The sequence below is a fragment of the Heliconius melpomene genome, chromosome 13, assembly GCF_056956725.1.
Source record: "Heliconius melpomene rosina isolate 202511_hmr_F chromosome 13, ASM5695672v1, whole genome shotgun sequence".
NCBI lineage: Eukaryota > Metazoa > Arthropoda > Insecta > Lepidoptera > Nymphalidae > Heliconius > Heliconius melpomene.
Window position 1 is genome coordinate 4,810,753 of NC_140401.1, and position 14,679 is coordinate 4,825,431.

The 14,679-nt window shown below is 30.6% G+C and overlaps 4 protein-coding genes across 5 annotated transcripts; 1 reads left to right on the plus strand and 3 right to left on the minus strand.

Annotated features, from left to right (window-relative positions):
* Nucleotides 1-2,833: 2,833 nt before the first annotated feature.
* Nucleotides 2,834-3,926, plus strand: LOC146532600 (protein PET117 homolog, mitochondrial). The gene is made up of 2 exons (XM_085195965.1): nt 2,834-3,046; nt 3,730-3,926. The coding sequence occupies exons 1-2, from the start codon at nt 2,952-2,954 to the stop codon at nt 3,857-3,859; spliced, it is 225 nt and encodes a 74-aa protein (XP_085052091.1). The 5' UTR covers nt 2,834-2,951; the 3' UTR covers nt 3,860-3,926.
* On the minus strand, nt 3,871-4,566 carry mRpL20 (mitochondrial ribosomal protein L20). The gene has a single exon (XM_085195964.1). It carries the CDS (start codon nt 4,404-4,406, stop codon nt 3,927-3,929), a length of 480 nt encoding a protein of 159 aa, XP_085052090.1. The 5' UTR covers nt 4,407-4,566; the 3' UTR covers nt 3,871-3,926.
* Nucleotides 4,567-4,680: 114 nt separating this feature from the next.
* LOC146532602 (uncharacterized) lies at nt 4,681-9,021 on the minus strand. Its single transcript, XM_085195966.1, has 6 exons — nt 8,827-9,021; nt 7,751-7,877; nt 7,078-7,291; nt 6,875-7,002; nt 6,648-6,801; nt 4,681-5,297 (listed from the first exon to the last, which is right to left on the minus strand). The coding sequence occupies exons 1-6, from the start codon at nt 8,927-8,929 to the stop codon at nt 5,109-5,111; spliced, it is 915 nt and encodes a 304-aa protein (XP_085052092.1). The 5' UTR covers nt 8,930-9,021; the 3' UTR covers nt 4,681-5,108.
* A 66-nt stretch (nt 9,022-9,087) lies between these two features.
* Nucleotides 9,088-14,183, minus strand: SCOT (Succinyl-CoA:3-ketoacid CoA transferase). 2 transcript variants are annotated; one of them, XM_085195962.1, is made up of 9 exons: nt 13,769-14,183; nt 13,484-13,682; nt 13,281-13,399; nt 12,872-13,012; nt 12,047-12,467; nt 11,587-11,742; nt 10,722-10,843; nt 10,072-10,242; nt 9,088-9,631 (listed from the first exon to the last, which is right to left on the minus strand). In XM_085195962.1, exons 1-9 carry the CDS (start codon nt 13,844-13,846, stop codon nt 9,470-9,472), a joined length of 1,569 nt encoding a protein of 522 aa, XP_085052088.1. In that variant the 5' UTR covers nt 13,847-14,183; the 3' UTR covers nt 9,088-9,469. The 2 variants fall into 2 exon arrangements, with proteins under 2 accessions (XP_085052088.1, XP_085052089.1); XM_085195963.1 differs by having other exon boundaries at nt 13,970-14,162.
* Between the last annotated feature and the right edge of the window lie 496 nt (nt 14,184-14,679).

Below are 14,679 nucleotides of genomic sequence, written 5' to 3' on the forward strand. Positions count from 1 at the left end.
ATAAAAATATTATTATATATAGCCCTCGACTCTACCTGTGCGCACGATAATATAAAAGGATTACATCAATTACATAATAAATGCAAGGTCATTATTATACGAGCTTTCAACAACTTTCTCAAGGGTATCAGCAATTTCAATAAAGATAATCGTGAAAATAATTTTATTTTATGAATATTGGACGTTATTATTTTATGATTTCAATATCATCACCTTCTAAAAAGGCTAAACTTTATCAAAACATGTAACCCTTCTAGTTTGACGAATAACTAAATAGGTCTAACTAGGCAAAGGATTTGAATTCAAATATCAATCAAAAAGTTTGAATGGTATTAATTTCTTTGATTGTATTCCTCTGTATATTAATGTAGAGTCAAAGTAAAAAAGGGAATAAAAAAATAGTACTTGTACCAAAGAGTAGTATTTACTAAATTAACAAACAATCTATGAGAATGAGGCCAGTTGTGGCGCAGGGCCATGTATGTGATTGTGAACGGGAAACGCGAATTAAATATTTATTAAAATTTATATTTTCGTTTCTTCCCTCCGGAGTCGAGGCAATGCGTCGCAAATAGGGAACGGAGTGTCTTAACACTTGATTCTCTCTGCTTTTCCTGCTGTGTACGGGTTACAGCGTGAAGCTGATTTATCACACAATCTATTTAGATTTAATTTGTTATTTTCATCAATACTGTTCGTAATATTCAATTTATTTATTTAAAAATACGAGTATATTACCACTCGATTATATTTTTATAAGTAAACAGATATCCATCGGAAATGCACAATACATACGTTATATTTTTTCTACGCAAAGTTATATTACAGTAATAATTTCACGCCTTGTCCACTACACATTAATATATACAATAATACATAATAGTTTTATTTAAGTGTTCTTGTTTTAACGACAAATTATATATATGTACAATAAGAATAAATACAAAATACTTAAATTAAATTATTTCATATTTATTCTTATTGTACCTACACATAACATATTGACGGGACGCCCCGATTTTTTTAACTGTCCCTAGCGGAACAGGCATGGTCCCGCATTTAAACGTTTTATATCGTTACCTATCACATAATAGATGGCTAAATAATAAAAATTACTCTTATTTATATTATTTTCTATGTCTCGCTTTTGGTGAAAGAATCCCACTTTCTTACATAAAACGTTTCAAAATCTCACTTTTCCTCGACATAAAATCTAGCAATCTACCTACAGTGGCGTAGCGAGCTTAACTCGCGCCCGGCGCAAAATACTTTTACAGCGCCCCCCAGGCGAACACAATATAATTTCATATGTATGTTTAAATAGTTCTGCGGACTATTTGGCGCCCCTTTATGAGCGGCGCTCGGGGCATGATGACCCCCCCTTTAAATAAATTTTCATATTGAATACGTTATATTAGTTTAAATTCTTTATTTTGGAAAATATTAACCGCTTTAGCAGATATATTAATGTTTTCATCCCGCCGCTTTAAACTTTCGTACTAAATCAAAACTTATATAACTGGGAGGTCAGAGATATTATTTAAAAGTTTTACAAGTTTCGTACAACGGGGTCATATCCAATATTACAGCAGGATTGCACATCAAAAATATAGCATGTACCAATATTGGCTAGACGTTGCAAGTCTGGGCTCTGTGGCACAATCCGATGAGCTGAATCGTTATGTAACACCACCGAGACTTTTATCCACCTACATAAATTAACATTGATTGCTTCTTACCATTAATAGTAAAAGTAAATTATTAGGTAGGTACTGTAAAAAAAATATTTTTCTTGAAATTTCTATGCGAATATTTTTTGTAATTATAAAAAAATTGTATTAATTTGACTAAACTTTGAGTAATAATTACTTAAGCTTTGTAAAAAGTAAATAAATCGAATCGAATTCAAGATCTAAGAAAGTCTTAGCGATAATTGATTCTCTGACTACCATACCGACATGGTAATGATTAGTGGTTCTATTAACGTCTCATGTCGTATCGCCATGGAAACATTGTAGCATGGGGAAGGAAATTCCTCCGAAACCGCATAATATTGGAGTGCCACATATCCAGATAATGTGAATGTTAGTTTAGTCTGGAAAGGTAAAGAAAAATGGTTGCGAAGATTATTCGATTAATTGATTTGAATTTAAATATAAAACCAATGTGTATCCATATTATTTCTTTAACATCGCGTTTACGAAAAAAATCTAAGTTTTTCAAAAATATAAAAAAGTACATTTCGACATAAAAAAGTACATTTTGTGTATATCTAACAGTATAATGGTGTAAAGAGAATGTCGCCCATTAATATATAATTAACTCCAATACGTGACTGCTGCCCATTTCCTATATGATGTCACTGTAAATTACTTGCTACAGAGTAAAAATTTAAACATTAATTCTACTTGAAAGCATACGTTGGATATTCATTACTTAATTAGTACACTGATGTGATTTGTGATCACTAAGCACCTATTACATAAGGCTAAATGATGCTAATGTTAAACTTTTACACATACACTTTACTAGATAAAGGTATTCGTACATATTTCTATATTACTTAAAAACAGATAAGGCCATTAATATCGCAAAAAACGCCGAAACTATAAAGGGAATCAAAATTAAAAGGGTACATTGACCTAGAATATACTGGTATACCATACTATCGTCGTGTAACATTCTCTAAAATTTATAACCTCTCATCAAGGTGGAGATTAAACCCATAACAAAATATAAATACAAAAATATTTGTATAACATATAAATAAAACAGAGTTTAATAAAGTTCATTCTGTTCAATAAATTCGTTCTGCTGGCAGCCCTAATTTTTACTGTCAATGTCAAAATCACAATTATAGGTGTAAATATGACATCTTAATGTTTAAACTTTATTTTTTTCGGGAATTATGATATACTTTGTGAGAAGATAAAGTAAATAATCCGTCGATAATGTCATCTACAGCATCTAAATTAGTTTTAGGTCTATCGTGTGCTATCTCAATTGGAATCGTTTCATATGTGCATGTCAAACAACAGGCAGATAGGTATTTAACTCACTTATTATTAGATTTTTGCATTTTGTCTTTTGTCCAGGACATGGAAATGAATATAAAATAAACTTTTTGTTTTGTTGACTATAACAATCTCTAAATTGGATGGTGAAGTGCAAACTGCAATTATGATTTTGAGGCTCTATTCCTTTATTGAGGAATGTAATTGAGTCACATTATGAAGAGATTATTACTGTTTTTTATACAACAATAATCATGATGAACCCAAGAAAATCATGATGTAAATTAAAACTTAAACAATACTATATACCAATTATAAATAAAATTAAAGAATACATTGTTTATACATTATTCCATAACATATGATAGTTATACATGTAACATCTTATATAGCATACTGTATCCACTTGAAAAGATGGTGCTTTTAGCCTTAAGTTTTATTTTTCATTAAGTAATTTACAATGTAATGATGTCATCACCAGTGCATTAATGTCTAATAAATAAAAAAAATATCCTATTTTTTCATGCTGTATGCCGCACATAGAAGGGTAATCAGAGAGATAGAATATGGGAACCTTCTATTAAGATGTTGCAATTCCCATTAACATACAGTAGAAAGTCGATTATCCAGCCCTCAGTTAAATGGATTTGTAATTATCCAGACTAAGATTATTAGTAAATTAAATCAACATTGTAATATATACTTTTCTTTTCAGAGAGAGAATGCACGAAGGAGTTATAAGAGATACTGAAAGACAACAAAGAAGAAAAATAGAAAACTTGTATATATTAGAAAAACAAAATGAACTAACTAAACAGCTAAAAAAAGAATTAGGTAATTCATAATAAAAGAAATGTTATCATTACATGACTATTTATTGTACTACATTAATATAGATATTGATTACTGAAATTACTTTTTTTTTGTATTAAGCCATTCCTTTAACATTACATCTTTAAGATTCAAATTTGTTCCAGTTGGCTCTTTTTTATCATTAAAGTCTACAAAACCATCCAAACGAAGTTTTTCTTTAGCTACAGCAGCAAGACACTCAAATGTTTGTGGTTCCCATGCTGCTAAATCTGACAGAGATTTTCTGTCCAATAATACATTAGATCGTTCTAAACCTTCCCTTAAGGCAAACGCTGTCATGTTATGCTGTGCAGTAGCTGCCGATATACGAATATCCCATAAATCTTTCATATCTTGTTTCTTCAATTTTCGAGCCTTAGTAGCGTATACTAATGCTCGATGGACATTACGTACTGCAACAGAATAACAATTCCTTCGTCGCCCAATGTAATGCGCTGCCAACCTAAAAATCCTCCTTTTCCTCCAAAATTCATCAGGACCTCGAGCTCGCACCCAATTGGCAACAGTTAAAAAGACCATAACTGCGTACTGTTTTTAACTATATTAACAAGTACTCAATTTCAAAAATACAAATTTAAAAATAAATGGTTTAATGGTAGATATAAAATATATTTTAATGTTATTATTCGACTTCGCTATCTTTATTAGATTTTAAGAACTATATAACCTACAAATACTTGTGACAGTTGACATTTGAATTGACAGATAATCGGATGTAGAAATGATATGCTGTCCATTCTTCGCTACCGGCAAAATAGGGTAAATTATAGAGTAGACACAAAACCAGAAAAGCTTTTATACCATAATATAATTTAATTATTTTCATTAGTAAATCTACTACATACTTATAAAATACGTTTTAATATTGCCAGTTGAACTGCGATAATTTATGCTCCAGAAGTCTTCTTTTTTTCATGCTCACGTATAAGTAAACGTTTAATGTTCAATGATCAAAGACTGATTTTCTCAATTCTATAATTTATCAGGAACTATTTTTATGCATTTGAAAGTACTGATATCGTTGAAGTTATTTGTATATGTACATATATAATTATTTCGTGTTATAATAGTACTTATATTATTTATTTAAATATACATTATGTTAACACGATAAAATTAGTACATTTTCAAAATTAATTAACGTTACAAATGTGATATCTATTATCTGTTTTATAAATTTAGTTACAGCCAAAAGAAGAATAACAATAATATAAATATTATTCAGTTTGCAGCATTATACTGTTGAGTTTCTTCAATTTCACTGTCTTCTTCATGCATATTAAATGATACACTGGAATCTTCAAACTTATCGTTAACAGACATCAAGTGTCTTATGTTAAAATTTTTACTCTCTTTTCTGTATTCAGTGTTTCTATATTCATTATTACTTATGGACTTTAAAGTCAGGATCTATAAAAATAAAGTCCATGTAGTAGACAAATGTAGGCTCTTATTATACTTATTATTAAGAAAGGATATGTAAGGTAGATAAAAGGTAGAAAAACCCGGCTCGGTTTTAGGGGAATTGTGCTCAAGATGGCATACTATGATAAGATGACACACTACCAATATTGATGAAACTATTAGCGCTAAGTGCGATCTTGTGACGTTTTAGAGAGTGTCTGTAGATGCAGCTAGTGCTTAAATTCAGTATGGCTGAAAGTGAATGCAGACGGGCAAGTAATTCATGTTTTCGTTATTTTCAATTGCAACAAATTTTTCTTTCGCTTTTGCTTGATGGTGAAAAGACATGTAAGATAAAGATTTTCAATTTGAACTAATTATAAATGTAAAATAGGATTATTATATGACACAACTAACGTTAAAAGCGCATCCTAACCTATAACCTTTTGGCACAACGGTTAAAATTAAATTCATATATCTATTGGGTAAGATGACATACAAAACGTGAGTATAAGATGGCATACTATCTTACCCTTATAAATAGAATCGATGTATTTTTTTTGCTTTACCTACAAAATGCCTGGCAATTACAAACGAATATATATTGGTCACAAGAAGAGATGGATGAGGCTGCTAGAGCAAGGGCATTCAAGAGCCGTCAGTGACGAAGCTTATTTCCCTTTTGGAAAAGGAAGTGACTCATAACGGAATCCAACCTCATAAAATTTGCAACATGTATGAATCTGGCCTTAATACTGTTTAAAAGCCCCCCAGCAAAGAAGAAACTATTTATTTGTGAACTATGCTCGACAAATAATGATGGGGTTTTTATACCACATACTAAGTATGTCATTTTACCCTGTAGATATGTCGTCTTACACTGGTCGACCTAAGTGCGATTTTTGTTTATTTTTAAGATGTTTGAAAGATGATTGTTCTGAAACTAAAATAATTTCGTAGATTATGAAATATATAATAGTATACGCAATATGCTGTTCTCAGATGACTTTATTAATTTGAAATATTTGTCTTCAAACAAAAAGTATGTCATCTTAAGCACAATTCCCCTAATTTATAGCCAGCACACAAGCAAAATAAGGAGGAAATTTGTCTGGTTGTAATTACAATATGTTTGGGTTCGATTCGGGAGAATAGAATATATTCTGATAAAAGAATGGAGCATTGGGCTGTTCCAAAATTTAGAGCAAAATATAAAACAGGGTATCTTAATATTAGGCTTCGTATAGGTACCTAATAATCCCCCAAAACACAAAAAATGCTTTAAGCTAAAGAACATGACGAATGGACTGAAACGTGATAAGTACATTTAGAAACTTATTAGGTAACTTAACTTACCTCCAATAAAATAACCACTAAAAAGAAAAATGAATGTGTGTACATCGATATCTTAATAATTCGATTAATAACATCTCCACAACCAATGGTATTTATTGAGTAAGTGTCTAACTCTTTTAAATAATTAGTTACGCATGATCCACTTTTACAGCAACTAAAACAATAAGATTTTTTGACATAAATATATAGCAATCTATGAATACAATGCATTTTATATAGGTACTTACCTGTAAGGCACGCTGTCCGTTTCCAATTTTTCTTTTGATTTTGTATCTCTTAGACGAACAGGGTCCCCCTCAAAGTCTCCTACTTTATCATGCCAATCTTGTGTAAACCAATCTTTATAAGAATTCAACTTGAACAGACAAAATGAAATGAAGGTGTGGGGATAATTATATGTTACAATAATAATTAGTTACAAAAATCTTACTCCACAACATCCCAAACACCATTGCAGATTATCAATAAAATGCTTATGCGTTGGATACGATCGGTAATGTTTCATACTTTTGGAAATATAACTAATTGTCACTTCTTGACAAGAGTAAAGTCTCCAGAAGCACATACAAAGTCCCAAAATGTTTATAATTATTATCCACATTATACACATCCAGAGGCGACAGCAAATCACTTTTGCTTTAATGCTAAAATTATAATATCGTAAAATTTATTTATAAATATATACAGAAAATTCCCTAAATATAGCTGATGGACGGATGGATGGTATAATATGGACCACCGTCGTCTTTCGATATGTATAGCTGCTAGCGAAGTGAATTAAGTCATTTAAAGTGACTCTGCGGGACTCAGGGGCGGGCCCCTGAATCCCGCTGCAAAATTGCGAACGTTAGTGGCTGGCCATTGTTTGATTGCTTACAAATTTGATGAATATTTCTGGTAAATAATCGCAGAATATTATAATGTGGTAGTTATTTAATTAGTCATAATGATGCACATTCTTCAAATATTATATTTTTAAGAAGAATTTCTAATGTAAGTCACTTGAGCGTGTTAATTATCCTAAATTATGAATAGAAATCTTAACTTTTATAATTTTTTTTGATACCCAACAATATGATTAAGTAAAAAAAACAATACGTAACTCAATTGTGTATCCGTAAGCGATCGCGTATATTATATACAAATTGGTAGGAAGCATTATTATTCCAGAGAGCAATACAATTGCATTGACGAGATCGGTGCCTGTCATAAAGAGCATATCTCCAACACCTATTGAATGATAATATTATTTTGAGTGAACCATAGTCCTTCTGACACAATATCTAGTAAAACCTAGTAAATTATCTCAAGGATCTTATACCATATAAGAGGGGTTTCTAGTTAATCCAGTTTCCAATAAAACAGGTTTAAAATTGTAGTCGTCTTATTTACAGACCCCCTGCTTACGTATAAATTTGTTTGTTAATAAATGTTTCGAAACCTGTTCCAACCTGATAAAATATCTCATAGCGAATTAAGCCTTAATATTCTGGAAACCAATTTCATTTAACCAAGTCCCGAAAAGCCCTATTAATACAGGTATTTCGATTACAAAATTCCGGGGCCTCATTGGAATTGTCAATATTTCAAGATTTCTTTACTTATCCACGACCCATTTGACTAGGTTTCACTGTATAATTGTCTGATCACTATGAAGAGGACAGTCAGCCTAATTTTTTCATCAAATAAAATATATAAGAATATCCATGGCTATCGATGTACAGTAAACTACTGTTTCACTGTATTTGGTTATGTGGATTAGATTTCCAATCGGATTCATAAGACAAAGTGCGACGTTGAGTTGCAAAAAAGAATTATTACAATTAATACAAAAATAACAAAGAGAGTATTTTTATACATCTTTCTTGCATAACATATAATTATCTGTTCTGATAGTATATGTCATATAATCAACTTTCGTAATACTTGTTTATCACATTCTATAACCTTGAAGTAATGCTGTTGTTAACATATGATAAATCTTTAGGCCTCTTTTACATAATATTTTTAGTTTTTTTAGAACAAAGGGAACATACACTTTTAAGTTTACATATTAGACATTTATACTCCAAATAGCTCATACATCTTATGTCTACTGAGTTCCAATCTTAAACAGGTATATTTTCTTAAAAAAAATATTAATCTACATATTTTAAAGAGGATTCAAATCAACACTTACAGAAGAACAGTAATAACGACCATATAATTGAAATTATAGATATAAGCCATAACATACTCGAAGATAACACAATAAATGGACTATTAGGACCATTATAGTGCATTTTAATCAAATTATACTAAACAACTTCAATAAGTTGTACTTCAATGTCAATACATTGACGTTACTAAAATAAATAAAAATGGCGAGATAAAAACGAGATCTCACATAATCATAATATTTATTACAACCTCATTGGTGAATAAATAAACAAAAAGTTATTTATAAAAATGTTATATTTGAAGTTTTTAAAAATATACATATACTTATAATAACATAAGTAAAAGTGACTATATTCAGTTCAAATGTAACTTTAAATATAAATTGTAAAAAAATAAACATTTTTTAATGTTGTAACAATCCTAAAACGTCTATGTTTTAATATATTTTCTTGAATATACACTTAATTACATTCATATAGTAAATTTAAAAAAATCAATACCCTGATATTTAAAAAAATAGCGACTTAGTTCTACTTGATTTCCTTACTATATAATTATATAAGCAATAGGTCTTAATATTTTTTAATTTAATATATTTTGTAAATATTATTTGAACACTTCATTGTATTTTTCATCATATACCTACCAAATCCTATGAAATTTTATTCCATAATATGGTCTATTTGTGTGACGTCACCCATTTTTTTAATATTTGGCGATACTTCAAAATCGCACCCTGTACTGACTACTATATCCTCTACTTTAACTCCGTCAGCAAGTTCCGTCAAAATAAGGCCCTTTTCTTTGTCTACTTCAAACACGCACTGGAAACAAAAAAGTTGCATATATATAAATGAATATAACAATATATTTTTATAAATTATTTAATTTAATACATATAACATTAATTACGCATATGTTACTACATATCGTGAATTGTGAATTTTACGGGAAACAAAAAGTGTTGCCACAGATGTTACCACCAATTTGTAAATTAAGTATTTTATACAAATTTTTCTTAATAATTAAAATTATATATATATTTTTTGCATTATATTACCCAAAACGATAAAATATTATTTAAATTCCTGTACTAAAATTTTATTTACTATAATATAAGGTAAATGTTCATTTACTTACTGACGGTTCAGTTCCACCACTCACCGCGTAAATCCTAGAGGTTATGGCAGAAAGAGTAGAACAGAACGGCAGAAAACCAGAACACCAAGTTGATCTGCTGTGACATCAAAAATTATATACTCACCTTTTCCGTAATAATCATGTCCACACAATTTTTTCCAGTCAGTGGCAAACTGCACTCGGGTACTATTTTGTGGCCACCATTTTTGGCTGTGTGCTCCATTGTGACCACTACTTTAGTTCGCGGCGCCGACACCAAGTCCATTGCACCGCCCATGCCTTTCACCATTTTACCCTAGAAAAGATATCGATTTTCCTAAGATTAATTTCCTCCCAATTAGTTCGGATAATCAACGCTCTACTACTAAAATACATGTTGAAATAGTTAAATTCAACATCTCGGTCTTACCAGAGCGTGGTAAATGAAAATACAAAACACCTATATAAATTGTAAAATTTGTAAGAAAAAGATTTTCTATCTTTTTATATTTTTGTTTTTAGAACACAAATCTTGTAATAAGCAAATTTCACAGTTCGAAATTTTCATTAATGTCATTGATATTTCAAACAAGTTTGCGTACAATATATTAACGGCTATAAAGTGAAACGTCATATATAATTTTGTATAGATTGAACTTTAACAAAATTATATTAGAGTTCCGCCACTCGTACATTGGGGAATAGGCTGTCTTAACACTAGATTCCCTCTGTGTACCCTGCCATAAGAGAGATACAGTGTGAAGGTAGTAAAAATGAAATGGACAAGTTTCTTACAGGAATCATCCAATTAGCTAGATCTCCATATTTTGACACTTGCATAGCTCCAAGGATAGTGAGGTCAATATGGCCGCCGCGGATCATTGCAAAACTGTCATCCGAAGAAAAATACGAAGCACCTGTGCAACAGAAATACTTTATAAATAAAAAATAAAAACCGACGTTATAATAACTAAAAATTTTGTCAAAAGTAATTAGGTACTATGCAGAAATAGTTTTATAAGTGATACACCTACATTTTAGAAAGATTAAATTAACTAATAAGAAACAATCACGATCGAAACTCATTTAAGTTTTACAATGCCCATTATTTTATTATTATTTTGGGAAAATTTTATTGGTTGAAAATTCTACCCCTGTTCCCCGCTCACCACCTACGAAGAATAGAACCTTGCCTTCCTATAGTGGGAAAATGAAAATAATATAAATATTTAAATCCCTGAGCGGGGATTGAACTCACAACCCGTTTATAGTGAAACGCTATTACTGTCCTGCGTGACTAGCTCGCCAAAGAAAATTTATAATGAAACCAGTTTGTATTACGCATTATTTATCTCGTATCAATTGAATCCCTATTTCATAATAATTTGAAATACTTAGACATTGTTTTCAATAACATTTGCGTGTTTACTTAGTTTTATGATAATGTAGTATGTTAGCTCAAACCTCAGTCTAGAAATCTTTAATTTACCACTAAAAAAAAATTATTTCATTTCGAGTATGTAATGTAATCGCACTCAATTCTTATTAACTAAACAATTGCTTGAAACCACATATCGTAAATAATAAAATTTGGAATGTACATGGGGAATGAAATATCTCTTTAACCACGATAGAGCATGATTATAAAAATAATACTTACCGGGCAATACTGTGACTGTTTCTTTGCCCGCATTAATTAGATCAGCGTCGACTTCTTCTTCAGTTGGGAATGGCCCCAATCCAAGAATTCCATTTTCCGATTGTAATAACACTTTCACATTTTTAGGTATATAATTACTTGCTAACATCGGCATTCCTAAATTTAAAAAATCTTTTTGTATATGGAAAACAAATGTGTTTTTTAAATTATTAGTCTAAATTTTGTAATAATTAATATTTTCCTATGTTTTCAAACAAAGTGTAAATTTTTAAAATAGCGGAATTAGAACTCGCGACACGCGAACCGTACAAGATTTAAAATATTATACGTTTACTAAAAAAAGCAATAATCAATAACTTATTTTTGTTAGGTTAATAGTTTATAGTTTCATTACAATTCAATGAATAAAATCTATATAAACTGATATCATATCAACACCAACACTTTGAGGAAAACTTACCTATACCCAAATTTGCGTGCATACCATCCTTAAACTCCAAAGCGGCGCGTCTAATAATTTTTTCTCTCATACTATCAGACGATTTCTTATCTGTTAACTCCTTTGGCTTACTAATAGTTTTCCTTTCAATTCTTTTCTCGTACTTATCTCCCAAAACAATTCTATGCACATATATAGAAGGTACATGAACAAAATTCGGATCAATTTCGTCGACAATCTCTTCCACCTCAGCTATAGTAATTTTTGCTGCTTTACATATGGCTGGATTAAAATTACGAGCGCTCTTTCTAAATATTAAATTTCCATGTTTGTCAGCCTTCCAGGCTTTGACTAAAGCGAAATCACCAGTTATAGCTTCCTCCATGATGTAATTGAGGCCGTTGAACTGTTTCTCGTGACGTGGTTTACTTGGTATGTCGATCTATATAAGGTAATAAACTTACTATTTTAATAAGATTTTTTTTATCTCTACCCTGTATCCCATACGAGGACTGGGTAAGGAGGGCTGGGTGGTTCCTGCCCACCCCGGAATATCCTGGTGTCCTACCCCATAAATTTTACTAACAAAAAATTTTCTGTGGAAAAAAAATATATATTTCTATTCCAAAAGCAAAAAAAAATCATCATTTCATCAATCATTTCTCTAGTCTGGCAACAAACAGCATAGTATTGATATCAGCCACACCAAACATGGTCTTAAAACTTCTATAGAAAGTATAGAATGGACTGACTTTACACTGTGTTCTGTTTGCCCTGTTACTTTTGAATACAAAACATAAACCTTAAATGTCAAAAATAAGTATAAAATTTGATTGTATGACATACCTTACCATCTTTAGTGTATTTGATTGGGGAACCACCTTCATGAATTAAGGTTCCATATCCAGTTGGAGTAAAAAATGCAGGTATTCCTGCACCACCAGCTCTTACTCTCTCTGCTAATGTTCCTTGTGGAGTTAATTCTACCTATATAAAAAATATGTAAAGTACCAAGAGCTGTCCTCGTGGCGCAGTGGCACTCTGATTATAAACACAGTAGTTGTGGATTTCATTCCCACCAATAAATTAATCATTTTCATTTTCTCACTCTGTCAACACGAAATGAAATAAAAAGGAAGGAATGAAAATAATTCACACATACACACATTTTTTTGTTATTTAACCACTATTTTATAATACATTTCACTGGACACATAGTATCAAAGTATTTTAAATGTATTTAATTAAATTTTACCTCTAGTTCACCACTTAAGAATTGTCTTTCAAATTCTGCATTTTCACCAACATATGAAGATATCATTCTTTTAATTTGTTTCTTTTTGAGTAATATACCCAGTCCAAAATTTTCGACTCCTGTACAATGTTTAAAATTTAAGAAAAGAAATAATCATAATCTAACTTATAAATAATATAGTACATTAAATTATCTAACTATACCTGCATTATTTGAAACAACTGTGAGGCCTGATACAGATTTAATGTTTACTGCTTTAATAAGATTTTCTGGTATGCCGCACAAACCAAATCCACCAACCAGTAGTTTAGATCCATCTTTTATATCAATAACAGCTTCATTGATATCATCAAATATTTTACTCTTCTTGATTACAGTGCTATATGTAGCACTTGATAAGATCTGATGCATGACATATCATAATTAAAAAAAACATTATTTATCAAAACAGTTAAAAAGTACTTTAATTTAATTTTAAAGCTACTAACCGGTGTGAATTTTATTATTTTTGAAAAGGTTTGAGTTTGTAGTTTCACAAAAACAAATTTGCTAGTAAGTATAGACATGTTTATTCCTCTAAATAATTAACTTATATATTGAATATTATTTATTCATTGGCAGCACAAATATTTAACATTAGCTGTTTTTTAGTCAACTCTAACTTTAAATGTATTTGATAACACACTCACGTAACGCGAAACACTGACTTGCGTTCTGTTTCTGATAAAATGTGATAACATGCAAATAATAATATATGTATATCGCCAGACCGGTAAACTTTGCGAGGTCAACTAGTTACATAAATAAATGTTTATGTTAGTAATAATTTTATCATTTAAATATTCGTACATAATTCAAAGATGAATGTAGTGTGATCTGTGGTCACAGATAAGTTATATTCATGTACTGTCAAATGTCAATTTGACTAGCGAGTTTATCACAATCTTATAGGTGGCAACATTTAAGCTAACCGTCCCTTATACGATGTACTTCCTCATAAAGCTCCCCGTCCCCTTAATTTTCCTCTTCTTGTTGTTCTATGTATTCTTTTTTCTGTAAATATATTAGATATGACAATATAAAATTATAACATAACATCTTTGTATTATATATTTCTTATTACTAACCCTCGGTATTATGTATATAATGTACTAGCGGCCCGCTCGCGGTTTCACCCGCGTGAACTATGTTATTATTAATTTCTGTCTCCATAGCTACGTCCTAGTGAGGTCTATGCAAAATTTGAGACTCCTAGCATTTGTAGTAACGAAGTTTCATACAAACTTTCGACCCCAAAAACAACCCCTTAGAAATCGAATATTGCAAATTCGCGTCTTAGCGAGCACCTACGTCCTATAAATAAGTCCTACGCAAAATTTGAGATTTCTAGCACATGTAG

What these genes read in the sequence shown, in the direction of transcription:
- LOC146532600 (XM_085195965.1), top strand. Translation starts at nt 2,952, where the DNA reads ATGTCATCTACAGCATCTAAATTAGTTTTAGGTCTATCGTGTGCTATC. An exon ending in GTCAAACAACAGGCAGATAG is followed by an intron (nt 3,047 to 3,729) that starts GTATTTAACTCA and finishes TTTTCTTTTCAG; the next exon opens with AGAGAGAATGCACGAAGGAG.
- mRpL20 (XM_085195964.1), bottom strand. Translation starts at nt 4,406, where the DNA reads ATGGTCTTTTTAACTGTTGCCAATTGGGTGCGAGCTCGAGGTCCTGAT.
- LOC146532602 (XM_085195966.1), bottom strand. Translation starts at nt 8,929, where the DNA reads ATGCACTATAATGGTCCTAATAGTCCATTTATTGTGTTATCTTCGAGT. An exon ending in GGTGTTTGGGATGTTGTGGA is followed by an intron (nt 7,003 to 7,077) that starts GTAAGATTTTTG and finishes TGTCTGTTCAAG; the next exon opens with TTGAATTCTTATAAAGATTG. An exon ending in ACGGACAGCGTGCCTTACAG is followed by an intron (nt 6,802 to 6,874) that starts GTAAGTACCTAT and finishes TTATTGTTTTAG; the next exon opens with TTGCTGTAAAAGTGGATCAT.
- SCOT (XM_085195962.1), bottom strand. Translation starts at nt 13,846, where the DNA reads ATGTCTATACTTACTAGCAAATTTGTTTTTGTGAAACTACAAACTCAA. An exon ending in AGTTGTTTCAAATAATGCAG is followed by an intron (nt 13,400 to 13,483) that starts GTATAGTTAGAT and finishes AACATTGTACAG; the next exon opens with GAGTCGAAAATTTTGGACTG. An exon ending in ACATGATTATTACGGAAAAG is followed by an intron (nt 9,632 to 10,071) that starts GTGAGTATATAA and finishes TTTTGTTTCCAG; the next exon opens with TGCGTGTTTGAAGTAGACAA.